The sequence below is a fragment of the Gracilinanus agilis genome, chromosome 3 (genome assembly GCF_016433145.1).
Source record: "Gracilinanus agilis isolate LMUSP501 chromosome 3, AgileGrace, whole genome shotgun sequence".
In the NCBI taxonomy this organism is placed as follows: Eukaryota; Metazoa; Chordata; class Mammalia; order Didelphimorphia; family Didelphidae; genus Gracilinanus; species Gracilinanus agilis.
In genome coordinates, this window is record NC_058132.1 from 659,947,399 (window position 1) to 659,965,414 (window position 18,016).

The 18,016-nt window shown below is 54.1% G+C and overlaps 1 protein-coding gene across 1 annotated transcript in view; it reads left to right on the plus strand.

Moving 5' to 3' along the window:
- The first annotated feature begins 270 nt into the window (after positions 1-270).
- The window catches only part of PPM1L (protein phosphatase, Mg2+/Mn2+ dependent 1L), a 199,635-nt gene continuing 181,889 nt past the window's right edge, over positions 271-18,016 (plus strand). The window contains exon 1 of the mRNA XM_044670928.1: positions 271-669. Coding sequence (XP_044526863.1) covers positions 271-669 — 399 coding nt within the window. The remainder of the gene's footprint in view (positions 670-18,016) is intronic.

Genomic DNA, 18,016 nt, shown 5'->3' on the forward strand with positions numbered 1-18,016 from the left:
GCGCCTTGTCTGCCGGCCGGCCGGGAACAAACACGCACTGATTGTTCTCCCCCTTCCCTTCCCTGTGCTTTCGCTGCTGCTCCCCTTTTCCTCCATCCCTTCTCTTCCTTCATCCCTCTTTCTCCTCCTCCTCCTCTTCTTCCTTCATTCTTCCTTCCCTTCCTCCATCTCTCCTTCCCCTCCCCGTGTCCGTCCCTCCCTGCCTTGCTCTAGGACCGGAGGAGCCTTGGGGGTGTGCCTCGGTCGAGGTTGGGGCTTTAGCGATAATAAATGATAGAGGATACAATGACTTTGCTGTCTCTGCTGGGTCGCATCATGCGTTACTTCTTGCTGAGACCGGAGACTCTCTTCCTGCTCTGCATCAGCCTGGCCCTGTGGAGTTACTTCTTCCACACCGACGAGGTGAAGACCATCGTCAAGTCGAGCCGGGACGCCGTGAAGATGGTCAAGGGCAAGGTGGCCGAGATCATGCAGAACGACCGGCTCGGGGGGCTCGACGTGCTCGAGGCCGAGTTCTCCAAGACCTGGGAGTTCAAGAGCCACAACGTGGCGGTCTACTCCATCCAGGGCCGGAGGGACCACATGGAGGACCGCTTCGAAGTGCTCACCGACCTGGTCAACAAGACCCACCCGTCCATCTTCGGCATCTTCGACGGGCACGGCGGCGAGGTAGGCTCTGTCGGGCGCTTGGGAAGGGTTTGCGTGTGCTCGGGAATGCGGGATGCTCGGCGCCCCTTGCCCTGGGGGCAGGCAGAGTTTGAACCTGACCTTTAGGGGAGGGTCTGCGCCCACCAGCTCCCCTGCGGCTTGGGGTTGGTTCTGCCTGTATAATGGAGCGAATGCCGCAGGGCGAGAGCGGGCTAGCTTTGCCTCTGAACTGGACAGAGAGCCCCCGGCAAACTGTGGGCCCCTGGTCCCTTTTGGGGCAGGGAGAGGTGCGAGCAAGGTGGACCTAGGTTTCTGTGTCCAGGGAAACGAAGCCGAAGCCTTCTTGGCTGGAGGGGCTTCTGAGGCCGGTGAAAGGATCGGGGACTGGGCTGCACAGGTGCCCCACCCTTCCCCATCCCCTGCCCCACGGACACCTCAAGGAGGAGCTGGAGCCCCCAACGCAAAACTTTCCAGAGGTGCCAGGGCAGGGGGCTTAGGGAGGAGGCAAGTACCTCCCTGGGGGAAATATGGGACAGAGCTGGGGACTCCCGGCATCCTTCCTGCGGGATAGCTGGCTCTGACCCCTCCAACTGACCTGAGCAGCTTCTGCGGTGTGCTTGTGGAGAGAGGGGATGGGGAGCTGGAAGAGCAAGGGCTACTGCCAGGTGTGGGGGCCTGGGAAAAGAAAGATGATCCTCTGCACCCCCTTTCCTAGCCCTGACCCTCACCCCTCTGTTTGATGGCCTTCTGGGACAATTTCAGGCATCCTTGACCCAGTTCTCCTTTGTCTCATCCCCTCCAGTCCTGCCTCTGCTTCCAGCCTCACCTACCCCCTGCACCCCCTTCTCCTTTGGTCCTCTCTTTTTTTTCCTGCCCTTGCTTAATGCCTCAGCTGCTCCTGTGTGCCCCTCTGCCTCTGAAGTTCTCTCTTTCCACAGCTTCTCTTGTCCCTTTCCCCCCTCAGTTCTCCCACTGGGGTCAGCCTGCCTGTTTTTTTTTTTTTTTTCCTAGCCATCCTAGACAATGGGGACACTGCAGGTGCTGGGGCATAGTTTGTATTTTTTTGTTCGACCTTCTGTTTGTCTGGGACTGTGCCAGACTCAAACTTTGTGCCTGGTGGTGCACGATGTTGACGGCTTGATTAATCTTCCTTCTCCTTCTCCTTCCCCTCCTTCCGTGCCCGTGCCCGTGCCCGTGCCCCCCCCCCCCCAGCTTTTCTGTTCCTTTCCAGGTTTTTACTGTTTGTTATAGAGCTTGGAGAGGACCCAGTTTGGTCTGCTAGGAAAGACACTGCCGGCAGTCGGCAAATGTTTGTCTAATGTTCTTTACCTTTGGCATTTTATGCCCAGTGGATGGATGGTTGCCTCTCCCTGTGGCAATTGAGTCTCATTTTGGGAGGGAGGCCACAGATTAAGTGGTGGCAGGTGTGGTCAGCAGGTGAGGTCACTCTGACACGACCCATTGATAAGGATATGAATGTCATTGTTGCTTTGCTTTCCGGACTTGGTTAGTCACATTCTGTATGCCTAGAAGAAGGTATGATCTTAGACTTACAAACAAGCTTATGCTTATTGGAGGACAAGTTTATGTTACGGTTGTTGTCAGACTCTGACCCTCTGGAGATCACAGCCAGGCTTGGCTAGATTTTGAAATGAAAAGTAAGTCACTTGCCAGGGTCATACAATCAGTATGTGATAAAGGTAGGTCTAGACCTGCCACCTTCCCCCTACCCTTACTGAGCATACATACGTTGTGTGTGTGTGTGTGTGTGTGTGTGTGTTCGTGTTCATGAGAAGGTGTTTTAAATCTCTCAGACTTGGCCCATTTGGTGCCCCAAAGGGAAAGCAGTTGGGCACACTCAAGAATTTCAGTTGACCCTTTTCTTCTGTGGAAGGGTTCCTGTGTCTCCACAAAGACACCAGAGAGGTTTACAATCAGTGCTTCTGTTCTAACAAAAGCATCTGACAAATACCTGCTTTTGCATTTTAATTTTTTTCCACCAAAGAAAACAAGATTGTTGTTAGTAGACCATGAAGCACTTGGTTTCTATGCTTCCTGTTTAAAAAAAAAAGAAAGAAAGCAGTTGTTGCTTGCAGAGCACTTAATATCTTTAGCAGAGCTTTCTTTTTGTTAAAAGGGAGACTGGTGCAAACAGTACTGTGTCTGGGTCTCCTACCAGGGCTAACTGCATGGCCCAGTCAGCCTTCCTGCCTTCTTCCTAGGGGGCCAGAGAAGGCCAATGCACCCCATAAAGGAGGTCACTGGCACACTTTCGGAGCTGTGTTGGAGCAGATGTTTTAGGTGGTCTCTTCTTTGTTTATGAACAACAGGCACAGAACAGGATCCAGCTTCTTCCTGCCTGTGCGGTCTTGGGCAGGGGGACCCCCAGAGCCCAAGGCTCCTGACTCCTCACCACCTTCTTGGGGTGCATTCTCCTCCTCATGTCGCTTCTGCTTTGTGGTTCCCATGATCAGGTGCCTGTGTAGAATGGCTTCGTGGGTTATTCTTAAACATTCTTTTATTGCATCAATTGATGGGAAAAGCTATCATTTCTGATGGTTTAAAATACTACAGACCAATGAAATACTGCCCTGGGTATGGGCCTGCTTTCTCTTTGTCAAGTCCCATGTGGCTGTGCCAGTTGAGAATCTAGAATCCTTGCTTGAAGAAACATTCCTTCCTGGGCCTTGGTGTCAGCTCCTCTAGGGTGAAAGAATCTGGAATCAGGTGTTCTTTTCCCCCTTTAGGGCGTCTAGGCTGCCGGTCTTATGGTTTCTCTGAAGAGACGTCAAGAACATTTAGTTTTGAAGGATGTCTCACGTTCCCAGGCTTAGTCCTTGGGGACTACTTAGGGTTTAAAACATTCTTGGCTCCTTCATTTCACATGGATAAATAATACTCTTACAGATGCCCTAGTAAGTAATTCTGAGGAGAAATCAAGACAGAAACCAGCCAACACAGAGTTAAATGCTTGTGGCGGTGCATTCAGTTAACGTTTGAATACTGGGGGATCCTTCTGCAGAATGTGACCTGGATTTGGAGGCCAAAAGCTTGGATTCCTGGCCCCTAAACATAGCACCCACTCTACCAGGCAGGGAGGCCCAAGACAAACCCCCAGGCCAGGCCTGAAATCTGATGGGGTTACTTAGATCATTTATCAAGGGGCAGCAAGATGGAGAGAGCGCAGGAAGAAAGACTTGAGTTCAAGTCCACCCCCAGACACTCACTTGATGTATGACCCTGGGCAGGTCACCTCACCCTGTTGGCCTCAGTTTCCTCATCTGTAAAATGAACTGAGGAAGGAAATGGCAAACCACTGAAGTATCTGTGCCAAGAAAATGCCCATTGAGGGCATGGAGAGTCACCAGCCAGAGTCTGCTTAGAGGAGCACCAGAGAGGATCCATGAGGTCCATACAGTAAACAGAAGCTCATCTCAGAATGAAGGGACCCAGCCGAAAAGGAGTCCAAGAAAGGCCTCTTGATGGAGTATGGAAAGAAGTTAGGAGTCAAAGGCAAGGAGGGAGAGCACTCCAGGCAGGGGGATCCCAGCTGCCAATGCCTGGAGTCAGGAGATGGAGCGTTACTGGTCAAGGAGCATTTATTAATTGTGTGCCAGACATGAGCCCAGACTTAAGGGAGGGGGACCTCAGCCCAGGAAAACTGGGAAGAAGGGACTGGCAGGCTGTGCCCAGCTCCAGGTGCTCAGCAGGCGTTTGTGTTTGGTCTTAGAGGTCAGGTGGCCCATGGAAGGGAAGGAGGAGCTGAGGCTACTCTGGGAAGGTAAATTAGGGGTGGAGGGGAGAGGCTGAGGGCAGGGAGAACCACCAGAAGGCCATTGCTGTGGTCCAGGTGTAGTGCTGGGGATACCAGGAGAAGAAGGCCCTTGAGGAGCTTTACCTTCTCATGTGGGGAGGGGGGAGTGTGGCATGGCATCAAGCTGGCCAGGAAGTAAGAAGGAGACTCACATTGGGCAAGCTCTGAGGGGCAAGCGGCCCTGGGCAGGAGTGGGGGCCAGAAAATGCCCAGCCACTTTTGGGCTTGGGCCGGGTGTGCAGGAGTGCTCTGTTGGATTGCCAGTGCCATGCTCTTACTACCTCTCACTGCCCAGACTGGTGCCACAGATGAAGCCTTTGGCCAGGGAATATTACAGAGAAAACTTCCTGTGGTCCAGTTTGACCCTGTCTGTGATCAATGGTTGTTGAGTTGTTTTAGTTATGACCCTGTTTGAGGTTTCCTTGGCAGAGACACTGGAGGGTTTGCCAGTCTCTTCTCCAGCTCATTTTTCACTGATGAGGAAACTGAGGCACACAGGGTGAAGTGACCTGCCCAGGGTCCCCCAGCTCATGTCTGCGGCTGGATTTGAACTTGGGTCTCCCCGACTCCAGGGCCCTGCTCTGTTCTCTGCACCACCTCTGTGGCCCATGCTGCGTGGACCTTTGCCCAGACCTTGCACAAGCCTTGTTGGGCTGACCAGAGGCTCAGGATAATGAGGCTGTTTCCCATTCCCAAAGCCAACAGCCAGGCCCAGGCAGCCAGAGGATTCATCGTGTTTCTAGTGAAAGGCCGGGGGTCTGCCTTGCTGGCCGGCCAGGACAGACGGCTGGACCGGACTTCCTAGTGCTGAAGTGACCACCGCCTTTGGGCACGAGTTATCGCTTCCCTGGCCTGGGCAGGAGATTTGGGTTGTGTGTGTCCGAGTACCGGCGGCCAGAAAGTTCCCTTAACCTCCCCGCCCCCCCTCCTGCCCCCCATTTAAGGCGACGGCCCCGTAGCAGAAGGCCTAGGAACAGCCCCTGCCAGGCTGGCCCCTGTTATGTGCTGGGGACACGGAGAAGGTCCTTCTCCTCGAGGAGGCAGCCAGGAAGTGCTTGCTGGTGCCCTCACCGGGCTGTGTGCCTGGGATACGGGTGCGAAAGCTGAGGGGGTCTGTGCCCTCCAGGAGACCTCCAGGAGCCATGCCTGATGGGGGGAGGGCCCCTGGGAGAGTGGGGCCTTGGCTGAGTGGGCAGGGGTGTCCCTGAGAGGCTTCATTCCACAGCTGAGGGGATGGAGCGAGCATGTGCCTGAAATCATGGGTGGGTCCAGATGAGTGGGGGGAGCCTGGACAAGCCCCAGGGGCACAGGGAGGGCTGGGGGCCAGGAGGTAGCCCTGGAACTGGGCAGTGGAGTCAAGGAGGCCCATTTGGGCATACACACAGCTGGGAAACAGAGTGCCAATCTGGGACTTAGGAGAGGCCTAGTTGGACTCTGGTGGTGCCCTGGAGCATCTCTGAGGGAACGGCAGAGCCCCGGCTGCCTTTGTTCAGGGGCCCTGGGAGGTGCCCGGGCATGAGCCAGTCCTGGATCGTGGAGCCCCTGGGCACAACTCGGAGCTTCCTGTCCGTGTGGCTCGTTGGCGCCTCCTGAGCCCCCAGGGGCCGAGGATCGGGATGGCTCGGAGGAGCAGCGATGGGGCAGTAAGGGGGCCGGTGTGGGCACGCCGTGTCCTGCAGGGGCATCACTTGGAGCCCGAGCCGGTGGGAACCCCGAGGGACAGGCCCCGAGTGCTACCACCGCTCTGCTGTGCCACACATCTGCCTCCAGAGACCAACACTCAGTGTTAATGGGGCATTTTTACTGGCATTTTACATGGAGTGAGCGAGCCCGAAGGCCGGGCCCTTGGCATCTCCCTGCCCGGGGCTGCCTGGCATGCCCCTTCCTCTTCCAGGGGAGGAGCCTTGTCCAAGGTCCCCAGGGACACAGATTGGGTGTGATCTGTTCAGACCTCCCATCTCCTGGCCTTTGGCCACCGGCTCCCCAGGCTTGGCCCCTCTTGGGCCCTGGTGCCCGCCCCCTCCCCCTCGCTCCTCTTTGTATTTAGACCTTATTTTGTGCCGTGTGAATGTGCCGGGGCCCCTCTGCTGGCATGTGAGTAAGGAGGGGCTTCCTAGGAGCTTCCCGTTTGGCCGCACAAGCCCGTCTTCCTGGAGTGGGCTCGATGCCATGCGTCCGCGGCTCTGGGGCCTCCCTCCAGCAGTGCCGAGCGCCATCCGCCCCCTGTCCTCGCCGCATCTTCCATGGAGGCCAGACTTGCCTCTGTTGTTCCACCCCGTGCTTCTCCCTGGGGCCCTCTGGGCCATGCTATTTTGGGCACTTCATGGGTGGGAGACTGCCAGGTGCTGCCACACAATGGGGTCAGGAAGACCCGAGTTCCAATCCAGCCTCGGATGCTTCCTCGCTGTGGAGGAATCATTTCTCCTCTGTTTGCCTCAGTTTCCTCCACTGTGAAGCGAGGCGGTAATTGTCAAGGGCTCAGCACCCTCCCCGACCTGTGGCAGGCCTGCTTGTGCCCGTGGGGTGCCGGAGCCGCTCCTGGTTCGGCTCGTCGGCGAGGCGTGGGTGCAGCGAGGTGTGGGGTGAGCGTGGCCGTGTGCGTGGCCGCTCTCCGGGCCTCCCTGCGGCTTCTCTTTCCAGTAAATTAGTTTGCCACATTCATAATTAGGCGCTGGGCAGTCATTGAGACGCCATCTCGGCGACCGTGCGGGTCACGGACTGTCACAGCCAAAGGTAGGATTTTATTCCGCGTGTCCCAGCAGGTTTGCGCCACCAGGAGAGGCCAGTCAGGGAGGAAGCGAGCTGCAGCAGAGCCCGCACACGTGGAAGGTGCCCGGCCCAGCCCTGGCCACACCGAGACCGCTGACCAGCCTGCCTGGGGCTGGCTCCCAGCTGCTGGGCCTGGGATTGGCCGGCGCTGCTTCTCTTGGCCAGCCTTTCTGTCCTTGCTGGCTTTCCAAAGTTCCAGAGACCCGCATGTGGGTAGGGCCTTAGTGCCCGGCGGCACCGAATCTGAACTGTACCCCACTCTCCTGGTAGAGACAGAATTTATCTTCAGCCTTGCTCTGGGCGACTACAATAAAAAGTCCCCAAACATTTTTCTGTTTTACTGGCTGTGAAATGACCCAGGGCAACGCGTGTGTGTGCTGATAAGTGCCCAGGACTTCACCTTTTACTGCTGAAAACATTTTAATTTTCCCTAAGACGTGGGGCATTTCTAGGCCAGGCTGTTCACTAGTTTCATTGCCTACTAATTTTTGTCCAGATCTTTTGATTTTCTTGAACTTTATTTTTTTTAATTTTTTAAAAAAAATGATTTCTCCTTCTCACCTTTCCTGCCACTGTTGGAATTTAAAGCCAGATCCCCCACTGGCCAGAGACATCTCTTTTTAAAGGGATCCCTTAGAGAGCCTCAGACATTCCAGCCACTCCAGGTTGTTTTTAAAGTTCTCTGAAGGAGATCCTTGATGCAGGCACAGCCCTTGGGGCCCTGAACCTTCTGGCTCAGCAGAGTCAGAGGCCCAGCCCATTCCCCACCCCATCCCTCAGCCTCTGGGCAGACGTCTTGGTTCCTCCTCCTCTGGAGAAAAGAGGGGCTTTGACCCCATCTAGTTCAGCCTCTGGGATGCTCTGGGGTTCAGGACCCGTTAGGCTAGTGCTGGGGGGGCTCTGGTGGAAAGATCACTGGACTTGGGTTCAGGAGCTGGGCCGTCTGGCTCCACTTCTCAAAAACAAATGGGTCGTTCTGGTGAATGGGTCAATGTCCCACATGGCTTCCAGTGATGAGGCGATGGTAGGATCTTGTGGTTAATATGGCCAGTCTGCCCTCCCTGCCCTCCCATTTCTTTGTTGGACAGCTGGAGGACATCTATATTAGCACCTCCTGTGTGCCAGGCACTGTGCCGAGTGCTGAAGATTGTAAAGAAGGACAAAAGACAGCCTTTGCCTTTGCCTTTGAGGTGCTCCTAGTCTGTTGGAGGAGACAACATGAAAACAATAATGCCCTCCTGGGGAAAACATAGGACAAGTTGGAGCTAATCAGCGAGGGAAGGCCAGGGAAGGCCGTAGACACAGGAGGTGCTTGTTGGACTGAATGGCCTGATCTCAAACAGGTGCTTCAGTTTCTGATCCCGTCAGGTCAATGAGCTTTACTGTTGTCCTACTAAACTTTGCTTTTTTCCTTTTAAAATTTTTATTTTGTTCAAAGATATACTTTATTTTCCCAATTATACGTAATAACAATTTGCAACATACCTTTCCCCAAATTATAGGATGTCAGTTGTCTCCTTCCCTTCCCCCACTTGCAGATGGTAAGCAATTCGAAGTGAATCACCCATGTTTTGTCATGCCAAACCTACATCCATATTGGTTATTGTTGTAAGAGAACATTGTGAAAACCAGCACCCCAATAAAACTGGAGTGAGAGAGTAGCTTTGATGTGCATTCCAGCACCCGCTCTTGCTCTTTCTTTCTCTGGAGGTGGAGCACATTCTTTGTCCAGCTCCCTCCCAAGGATCCTTTCACAGTGGATCATTGTACAGTGTACCTCGCTCTCCTGGGTCTGCTTACTTCCCTCTGCCTTAGTGCCCTCAGAGCTTTCCAGCTTTTTCTGAAATCACCTGCTTGCCGTTTCTGGTAGCCCAGTAGTAGTCCATGGCCAACACATACCACAATTTGTTCTCCAACTGAAGGACCTCCTTTCGATTTCCAGTTCTTTGCTGCCACGAAAAGAGCCGCTGTCCATATTTTTGTACAAGTAGGCCCTTTCCCTTTTTTTTTTTTTTTTTTTTTTTTTTTTTTTTATCTGTGGCTATAGACCCAGCCTACTGAGCTTTTCTCATGGGATCCACAGGAATGCAGCAGACTCTGGTCTATTATCGAGGCATCGCGCCACCCTTTTCTGTTGTGAGGAAAGGAGTTGTCGATAAGCTTGGAATGAGATATAGTGAGGGGCAGGAGATTTGACATTTGACATTTGATTTAAAATGAGAGGGGGAAATTTTGAAGAGTGCATCATTAATAAAGGAAGGTGGTCCCGGGTCCTGTATAAATATCTGTTCTCCAGCAGGAGCAGGGTCCAAAAGCTGTGCTCTTCCCAAGGTACGGAGAGATCTGGCTTCCAGGCCAGCTCTGCCAGGTGACCTGTGTGGCCTGGGCAGACCAATTCCCCTCCTTCCTTCATCTCTCCCACACAGGTAGGGAACGGGTGATCTCCTGGGTGCCTTCACACTCCAGCTAGAGAGATGTTAGGGACTCTCAGCCATTTCAGATTAGGTGATGAGCAGGAGTTAGGTATGGCCTCATGGTAGGGTTCCCCCCAAACCTGAAGGACTTGGTGACATATACTTGATAAAGTACTTTTTTTCATGGCAGCTCCATGGCGTGGGAAGTGGCAACATGATCTCCATTTTATAGATGATGATCCTGAGGCTTGCTCATGGTTTTGTAGTTTGTGAATGCCCATCAGAACCCAGTTCGGTGAGAAGACTTTTTCTCTTAGACTAGGAGTTCTTAACCTGGCATCACCAACCTTGTTTTAAAAAATATTTTGGTAACCATTTCTACATAATTGGTTTCCTTTTTTTCTTTTTTCTTTTAATGGGAAGCACTTTTGAAAGCACTTTCTTTATATTTTTGTTTGTTTTGTTTTTTGAAACCTTTACCTTCTGTTTTATGATTCTAAGACAGAAGAGTGGTCAGGGCTAGGCAATGGGTAAGGTTAAATGACTTGTCCAGGGTCACATAGCCAGGATGTGTCTGAGGCCATATTTGAATCTAGGACCTCCCATCTCTAGTCCTGGCTCTCCATCCACTAAACCACCCAGCTGCCTTCCAGTTCCTTTACAGTTAAAAGCATTTTTTCTGAGAAGGGGTTCACAGGTTTCTTTAGCCTGATAAAGAGTCCACACCCTCCCAAATGTAAGCACCCTGGAGCTAAATCACATGGGCTTGGAGAGAGGCTCCAGGGAAAAGGTAGTGGCAAAGTCAGATTGAAGAGAGGGGGATGGTAAGAGAATGAGGTGGAGGGTTTCCAGGAGCAAACCCTCCTGGAGTGGCTCTGGCCTGGCAGAAACATGATACATTGAGCCCGGCGGCACTAATTGGAGGCCAGAGACCAGCTTCTTTCTCTGGGGAAAGCTCTCACCACCTCCCAGGAGGCTTGGGAAAGGTAAATATCACTCAGGCTATGTTTTTATTAACCAGTAAACAGTGATTAAGTGGTATACAAGGACACCAACCCAGGGATCACTGGAAAGCAGAGCCTGCTCAATAGATCATGCCCTCTGTTGGGTTTGGAGTGAGGCTGCCCAGTGGTTAGAGTGCTGGACCTACAATCAAGAAGAGCCATCTTCCTGGGTTCAGATGTAGCCTCAGACACATCCTAGCTGTGTGACCCTGGACAAGTCACGAAACCCTGTTTCTCTCAGTTTCTTCATTAGTAAAATGAGCTAGAGAAGGAAATGACTAAATACTCCAGGATCTTGGCCATGAAAACCCCAAATAAAGCCATAAAGAGTCCGATATGACCGAAACAAGACTGAATAACAAGAAGCAAAGACTGGCTCTCCTTCCCACCACGAGCCCAGAGTGAGAGTCAGTCCTGCCCTTTCTTTCTGCTCGTGGTTAGGTTATTTAAGCTTGCGTTCACCACTCCAGGGGCTTTGAAGCTGCCAGAAAAGCCTTTTCAGAAAAAGAAGGAAGAAATTGGATAGAAGCTTTTTTTTTAGTTCCTGTTAAGGCCAGTCCATTTTGCATTTCTCTTGGTGGGAGAGATTCCAGAAAGTTCAGTCTTGGAAGTCCAAGAAAGCCCAAGTTAAAAAAAAACCAAACATGTTCTCTTGCCCAGATCTGCGTTTGGAATTTGGGGCAAGAATTCTTTTATTCTGTGTCTATTAATGGCAGTTTGGTCAAGATGATTATAATGCCACCTTGGGTTTCTTTTTTTTAGCAACCATTAAAAAATGGAAAGTTTAGAGCGCTCCTGGGGTGCTCTGGCTTGGGCCGTCTTCGTCTTTACTGTATCCTGGATCTCTCCACAGTAGGTGAAGTCTCTAGACCCCATCATGGAATTATCTTTCTCAATGCCTTAAAAAAACTATAAGATTACAAAGGAAATATTTTTTAAAAACCAAGTTCACGAACCCGGCCCTGATGCCCAGGAGATCAGAATTGGGGTGGGAGGGGAGGGGGCAGCCCAGGACACAAAGTGGTTTTGGGGAGGCTCTGCCTGCTTCCCTTAGAGCAGGGAGGCTTAAGCTGAGGTCTGGGGATTTTCCTGTGAAGTGTTTGGAGAACTGTATTTCAGTATAATTGTTCCTCTTCCTAATCCTATTATTTTAAGAATTTAAAAGCATTTTCAGAAGGAGTCTGTGGATTTCTCAGAGTGACTGCCCAAAGGGTCTAGCACCCCAGAGCAGATTTAGAGGAGCCGCGTGAGCCGAGCCTTGAAAGAAGGTCGGTCTAAGGAGATGGAGGGGATGAGGGGACACTGGCCAGGGTGAGTGGACGGCCCTCAGGCCGGAAGGGGTCAGGGGTGAGGGCCTCAGAAGAAACAGTCCAGCCCAGGTCTGCCCTGGCCAGCCCCTGGGCATCAGCCATTTCCTCCTCTCTGAAATGAGGAGTTGAAGGAAGTGAAGTCCAGGAGACCTTCCAGACTAAGTCTCTGCCCTGGAGCTCTCGTGGTGGACACACCGTCCGAATTTCCTCCCAGACACACACGGCTTGGCTTGGGGAATGGTTAATGTGCCCATTTCACGGATGAGACAGCTGAGGCTTGGAGTGACCTTCAGAGTCCTGCGAGGGTGTCTGGGTGTCTCGGACGTTGCTTTACTGACACACACGGAGCCGGGATTTGGGCCTTGCTGGCTCTCGGCCCCCACTGCCTCTTCTGTGTACCCCTCGACCCGCCGTTCCCCCTTACGTGTGTGACGGGCCGAGGGAGGGAGAGAGAAGGCCCAGGGCGGGGGACCAGGGACAGCTCTTATTCCTTGTGGGGGAAGAGGCCAGGGCTGGAGCCCCATGGATGATGCCCGGCCCCCCGGCCTCCCCAGCTCCTGGGATGCCCCCTGGTCACTGGGGTGGGCAGCCGGGCTGGCTCTCCCCACTCTCTTTCCCCCTTTTCTGGGCACAGAGGGCCAAGCCTGGGGGCCTCCCTCCCCTCCCGCAGAGGCCCCTCTCCTGGGAGCCGCCCGCAAGGCCTGCCTTGGACCAGCATCCAGCACAGTGCCATGTGGGCACAGAGTGGTCCGTCCATCCTTTCCTGATGGGCCGAGGCCACCAGTGACTGGGCCAGGGTCACCCGGCCAGGGCTTCCTTCTGCCCTTCTGGGCTCAGAGGGGACCCCCGAGAGCCGCCCCATTGGCTCCGAGCGGTGGGAGGCTGAGGCGAGGGCACCCCCAGGATTTGGGGGGCAGAAGCCCATTTCTGTCTCTGCGGGAAAGCCTGGGCTCGGGTATAAGTCCTGCGTGGATCCAGAGGACCTGAGCAGCGGCCTTCTGGGAGCTCGGCCGTGGCTGGGGCAGACGGGTGTCCTGGGGACCGGCAGCGCGGCCAGCCTTTGTCAGCCTCCGGACGGTCAGGCTCACGGAAGGGCTTTCGTGCTGGCCTTCAGGCTTTGGGCCTCCTCGGAGGGCTCCTTCTCTGTTCCTGCCCCCCCTCCCCCTCCCCTTACCCCCACTTTGGAGTCTTCATGACGGGGACGGCTGGGCCAGGGCAGACGGGTTGATCCTGGGCCAGTCACTTGGCCCCTGCGCCTGGCCCCGACTGCTCTTCTGTCCCACCCGAGGACAGCTGTAAGCATGGGCCTTTTTTCCCCACGTAATTTGTGAAGGATGACTAGATCCAGAGGAGGGCTGGGCAAAAGGGCACAGATGGACCCTCGAGGAGTGGGAAGTCAGGAAGCACGTCTAGAAACCACTCAGACTAGTAGAGCTGGTTCTCCAGGGGCTCCAGGAGTGCTGGAAACATCCCCAGACAGGGTTGCCGGGATCTAGAGTCTTGTCTCCCCTCTGCCTTTTCCTCTTCCTCCAGGGGAGTTTTTTAAAAATATTTTTTATTTTTTTAGGTTTATTTATTTAATTAATTTGGAATAGTTTTCCTTGGTTACATGATTCATGTTCTTTCTTTCTCTTCCCATCCCCCTCCCATAGCCAACATGTAGTTCCACTGGGTTTTATATGTGTCATTGATCAAGACCTATTTCCATATTACTGATATTTGCACTAGGGTGATCCCTTAGAGTCTACATCCCCAATCATGTCCCCATCAATCCATGTGATCAAGCTGTTGTTTTTCTTCTGTGTTTCTGCTCCCACAGTTCTTCCTCTGGATGTGGATAGTGTTCTTTCTCATAAGTTCCTCTGGATTGTCCTGGATCATTGCATTGCTGCTAGTAGAGAAGTCCATTCCGATCGATTATAGCACAGTATATCAGTCTCTGTGTACAATGTTCTTCTGGCTCTGCTCCTTTCGCTCTGCATCACTTCCTGGAGGTCTTTCCAGTTCACATGGAATTCCTCCAGTTCTTTATTCCTTTCAGCACAATAGTATTCCATCCCCATCAGATACCACAGTGTGTTCAGCCATTTCCCACTAGAAGGGCATCCCCTCATTTTCCAATTTTTTGCCACCACAAAGAGCGCGGCTATAAGTATTTTTGCACAAGTCCTTTTCCTTATTATCTCTTTGGGGGTACAAACCCAGCAGTGCTATGGCTGGATCAAAAGACTGGCATTCTTTTATAGCCCTTTGTGCATGGTTCCAAATTGCCATCCAGAATGGTTAGATCAATTCACAACTCCACCAGCAGTGCATTATTGTCCCAATTTTGCCACATCCAGAGGAGGTTTTTAATCAGGATTGCTCCCAGGTCCCAGGGTGTGGGCTTAGATAGCTAAGAATTTTAGAATTTAACTGCTTGGAGCATTTTGAATATTATCTGGGACTTTTATCTCATGAAGGCTGAGATAAGGGAAGGTTCAGATTTTTATTTGGTTTTTATTTTTTGTTTTTTTTTTTAAACCCTTATCTTCTATCTTAGAATCCATACTATATATTGGTTCATACAGAAAAGCCTTAAGGGGAGGCAGTAAGGGTTAAGTGACTTGTCCAGGGTCACACAGCTAGTAAGTATCTGAGGTCAAATTTGAACCCAGAACCAAGGCCTGACTTTTGTAGTAGTCAATTGGACCATAATTTGAAAAGAACTGAGGCTTAATTCTTGACTATTCTGATGTAATAGGTGAAGAAATTTAATTAAAAGCCTTGTTTACATCACCTTTATTTCCTTTACCCCTCTTTCCAGCCATCCCTTCTTACAAATAATAAAAAAGAAAGAGGAAAAAACAACTTTCTATATAGCCAATATATTAACTGTCTGCTGTGATCTGTGATCACAATTCGGGGCCCCCAGCCCCCCGCCTCTCATCTCCACATCTGTTTACAGTGCAGGGATGAGCCTGGGCTCTCTCATGGTCAGCCCATTTTTTATTGTTCCTTTCCCTTTATCATGGTCCTGGTTCTGCGTGCTTCCCTTGACCGTAACCCCGCGCTCTCCCTTGGTCCTCGCTGGGGTGCAGGGTCTTGCGTGGGGCCCCACTGCCACGATGGACGGGCTGTGGGATTCAGGCCAGGCCCCTTCCCACTTCAGGGCGGGTACATCTCTTGGGGATCCTCCCCCTTGGGTCAGAGCCTTCCCGAGAAGCCCTTTGTGGTCCGCATTTGCTGCTGCCTCATCTCTCTTGCCGTGTTCCTGGTGCCTTGCTGGGCTCTGGCACGTGGGGGCCACTTAGCAGCCTGCTGGCTGAATGAAGGAGTCCCAAGGAGGGCGGGAGCTGGCGTGTAGCTGGTGCTTTCGGGTCTCCTGAGTTCCATCTGCTCGTCTCGCTGGTCCTCCCGAGGCCCCAGGAGGGAATCGAGGCCTCGTGGTCCCTCGTGCTGCCTTTGAGTCTGCCTGTCCCATCCCTAGTCTGGCAGTTTGGACACGAGATTCGTTTGATGAGAGAACTGACATCGAGTGACCCCACAGCCGGGAACCCCCAAGGGGAACGTGGCTGGCTGAAGCGGCCCATTGAGGCGCCGTCTTTGCTGTGATGATTTGTCAGGCAGGCTGGACGGGGCAGGACGCTATCTGCGGCTTGAGCTGGAGGACCGGCTGAGGTTCTGCCGGGACGAAGGCTTGGCTGGCCCCTGATAGCTTTCCCTGGAACTTGGGGTGGAGCCCGCCATGGCCCTTGAGCAGAACTTGAGGTTTAGAGCGATTGGAGGAGGCCAGCTGTGTGGCTCAGCCTCCAGGCCCAGAGACAGCCCGGTCCTGGGTTCCAGGGTGGCCTCACACACCTCCCAGCGGGGGGAGCCCAGGCAGGTCCCTTGAGCCCCGCTGCCCGGCCCTTGCCGCTCTGGCTCCTGCTTCCGAGAGATCAGTTCCTCCTGAGCCCTCGGCTCATTCCCGATTTCATGCCGCATTTCTGGTTCCGTCCTTGAGGCTGCTCTCGGGCCTGCCGCAGTTCCTCTCCTTCCGGCTTTGCTTCTTGGGCCGCTTGGCCCGTTGTGTCTCTGCAGGGATGTCGCTTCCTCCACTCCCCTCTAGCCTCATTTTCTCACTTGGGACTTGGCTCTGCCCTGGCCGGACCTCTGAATGGGCGGCTCCGGCCTTGGTTTTGGCTTTCCCCTCTCCCTGCCCTCTCCCTGCCCTCTCCCTGTGTCTGACCCGTTTGGGTTCCACGCCCTGTGGTGGCCCCCCGAGGTCAGAGCCCTGAGGCTAATCCCAGCCCTCCGAAGCCCTGCCCCCGGGATACAGATGGGCCTGAGGGCTGCTGGGCGGCTGGGCCAATGGAAAGGAGCTATTTTTAAAAATGATTTATAAGAGTGTTTCTCATGCCTCTCCGCTGAAGGAAGGGCTCTATTTTTCTCTTCCACAGTCAGGGAACAGTGAATCAACAAGTATCTTTCAGGCTCTGTTATGTGCCAAATGTACTCTGTTAGGGCCTGGAGATCTAATTACTGAGAACTGGGGGGGGGGGCGGCTGGGGGGCTCGGTGGATGGAGAGCCAGGCCTAGAGATAGAGGTCCTGGGTTCAAGTGTGACCTGAGACACTTCCTAGCTGTGTGTCACTGGACAAGTCACCCATGGCCTCGCCCTTCCGGTTCTCCGGCCTCAGGACCAAAACGCAGCGTTGATTCTAAGACAGAAAGTAAAGGATTTGGAAAAAGCGACCAAGAACGAAAAGGAAAAAGTCCCTCCTCCAGCCTCCTGCGTCCATGGTGGCTCAGAGAGAGCTCGGCTCTGGCGTCAGTTCCGGGGAGAGTCCTCTCTCTTGACCCCTAACGGGGCGCGGGGAGGGGGGGGAGGGGGCGCGGGGGGGGCTTTCCTGTTTGGGGCCGCCCGTCAGGGGGTTTGCGCGATTCCCGAAGGGGAGCCTCCTTACCGTCCGCACGACTTTGGCCTCTTTCCTTCTTTTTAAGCCTTTACCTTCTACGAGTGGGTTCTGAGTGCTCGCTGCCTAGGCAGTGGGGCGGCAAGGGCTGGCCAGGGGGCCTAAGGGACTGGCCCCAGTCGGATTGGAACCCGGGACCTCCCATCTGCCAGCCTCGCCCAGGCCACTGCGCCGCCTAGTGGCCCCCGTTCAGGTTCTTGGTCCTTTCGCCATTGTGCCCTAGGGGGCCCCTGCGGGATTTAGGAAGGAGAAGGAGGCTGCTGGGGCCAGGGAGGCTAGGCCGGGCCGGAGGCTAGGCCGGGCCGGACGCTCGGGGCCTCGAAGGCCAGCCTGTCTGTGGCTCCGGCCCGGACGATGGGAGGACGGGCGGCGGACAGGCTCAGGAGGCCGCAGGCTGGCCGGGGAGAGGGGAGAGGAGCGCCCAGGGGCCTCTCTGCCGGCGGCTCAGGATCTAAAGAGGAGCTGAGGAGGCCTGACCTGGGGGGACCCCCTAACGCGCGTCCGTCCTCTCCCTGGACACGGGCTTCTCGTGCCGCCTCCCCGCACGCTTCCTCTGCTGTGACTGACGATCTCCCGTCGGTGACCCGGAATGGATTCTCGGCTGGGGCTCTGCTGCCCACCTTTGTAGCCCAGCCATGAAGCAGGCGGAACTCCCGGCCTGTCCCCTTCTCCGGAGAGGTTTTACGTACTTCTTAGCCGGGTGGGCGTGGGGGGAGCCCCCGCGGAGCTTCCCCTGCGCAGCCTGTTCTCAGGGATTCCGAGAGAAGCCAGGCAGGCTCTGCCGCCCAGACCCAGACCCAGACCCAGACCCGGCTGGAGAGGCCCCCCGAAGGTCCTTTTCCTCCCGAGACCTCCCCCAGCTTCCTTAGGAGCCGACATGAGGGTCGGGGGTGCTGCTGGCTTTGTAAAGGTATTTACGGCAAACCTCGCTTCAAGTTAAAAAAAGTTACTTTTGTCTCACTGAGGATTTGCCAAGGACGTGTAGAAATGCTTCGACCTTTCTCCAGTGCGGAGCTTCTTTCCTCTGGTCCTTGGCGGCTCGCCTGGGCTCGGTGTCTTGAGGAGAGGAGCCGGTCGTGCCCCCCCTGCTGGGTCCCGAGTTCTGGTTCTGCTCGCTCAG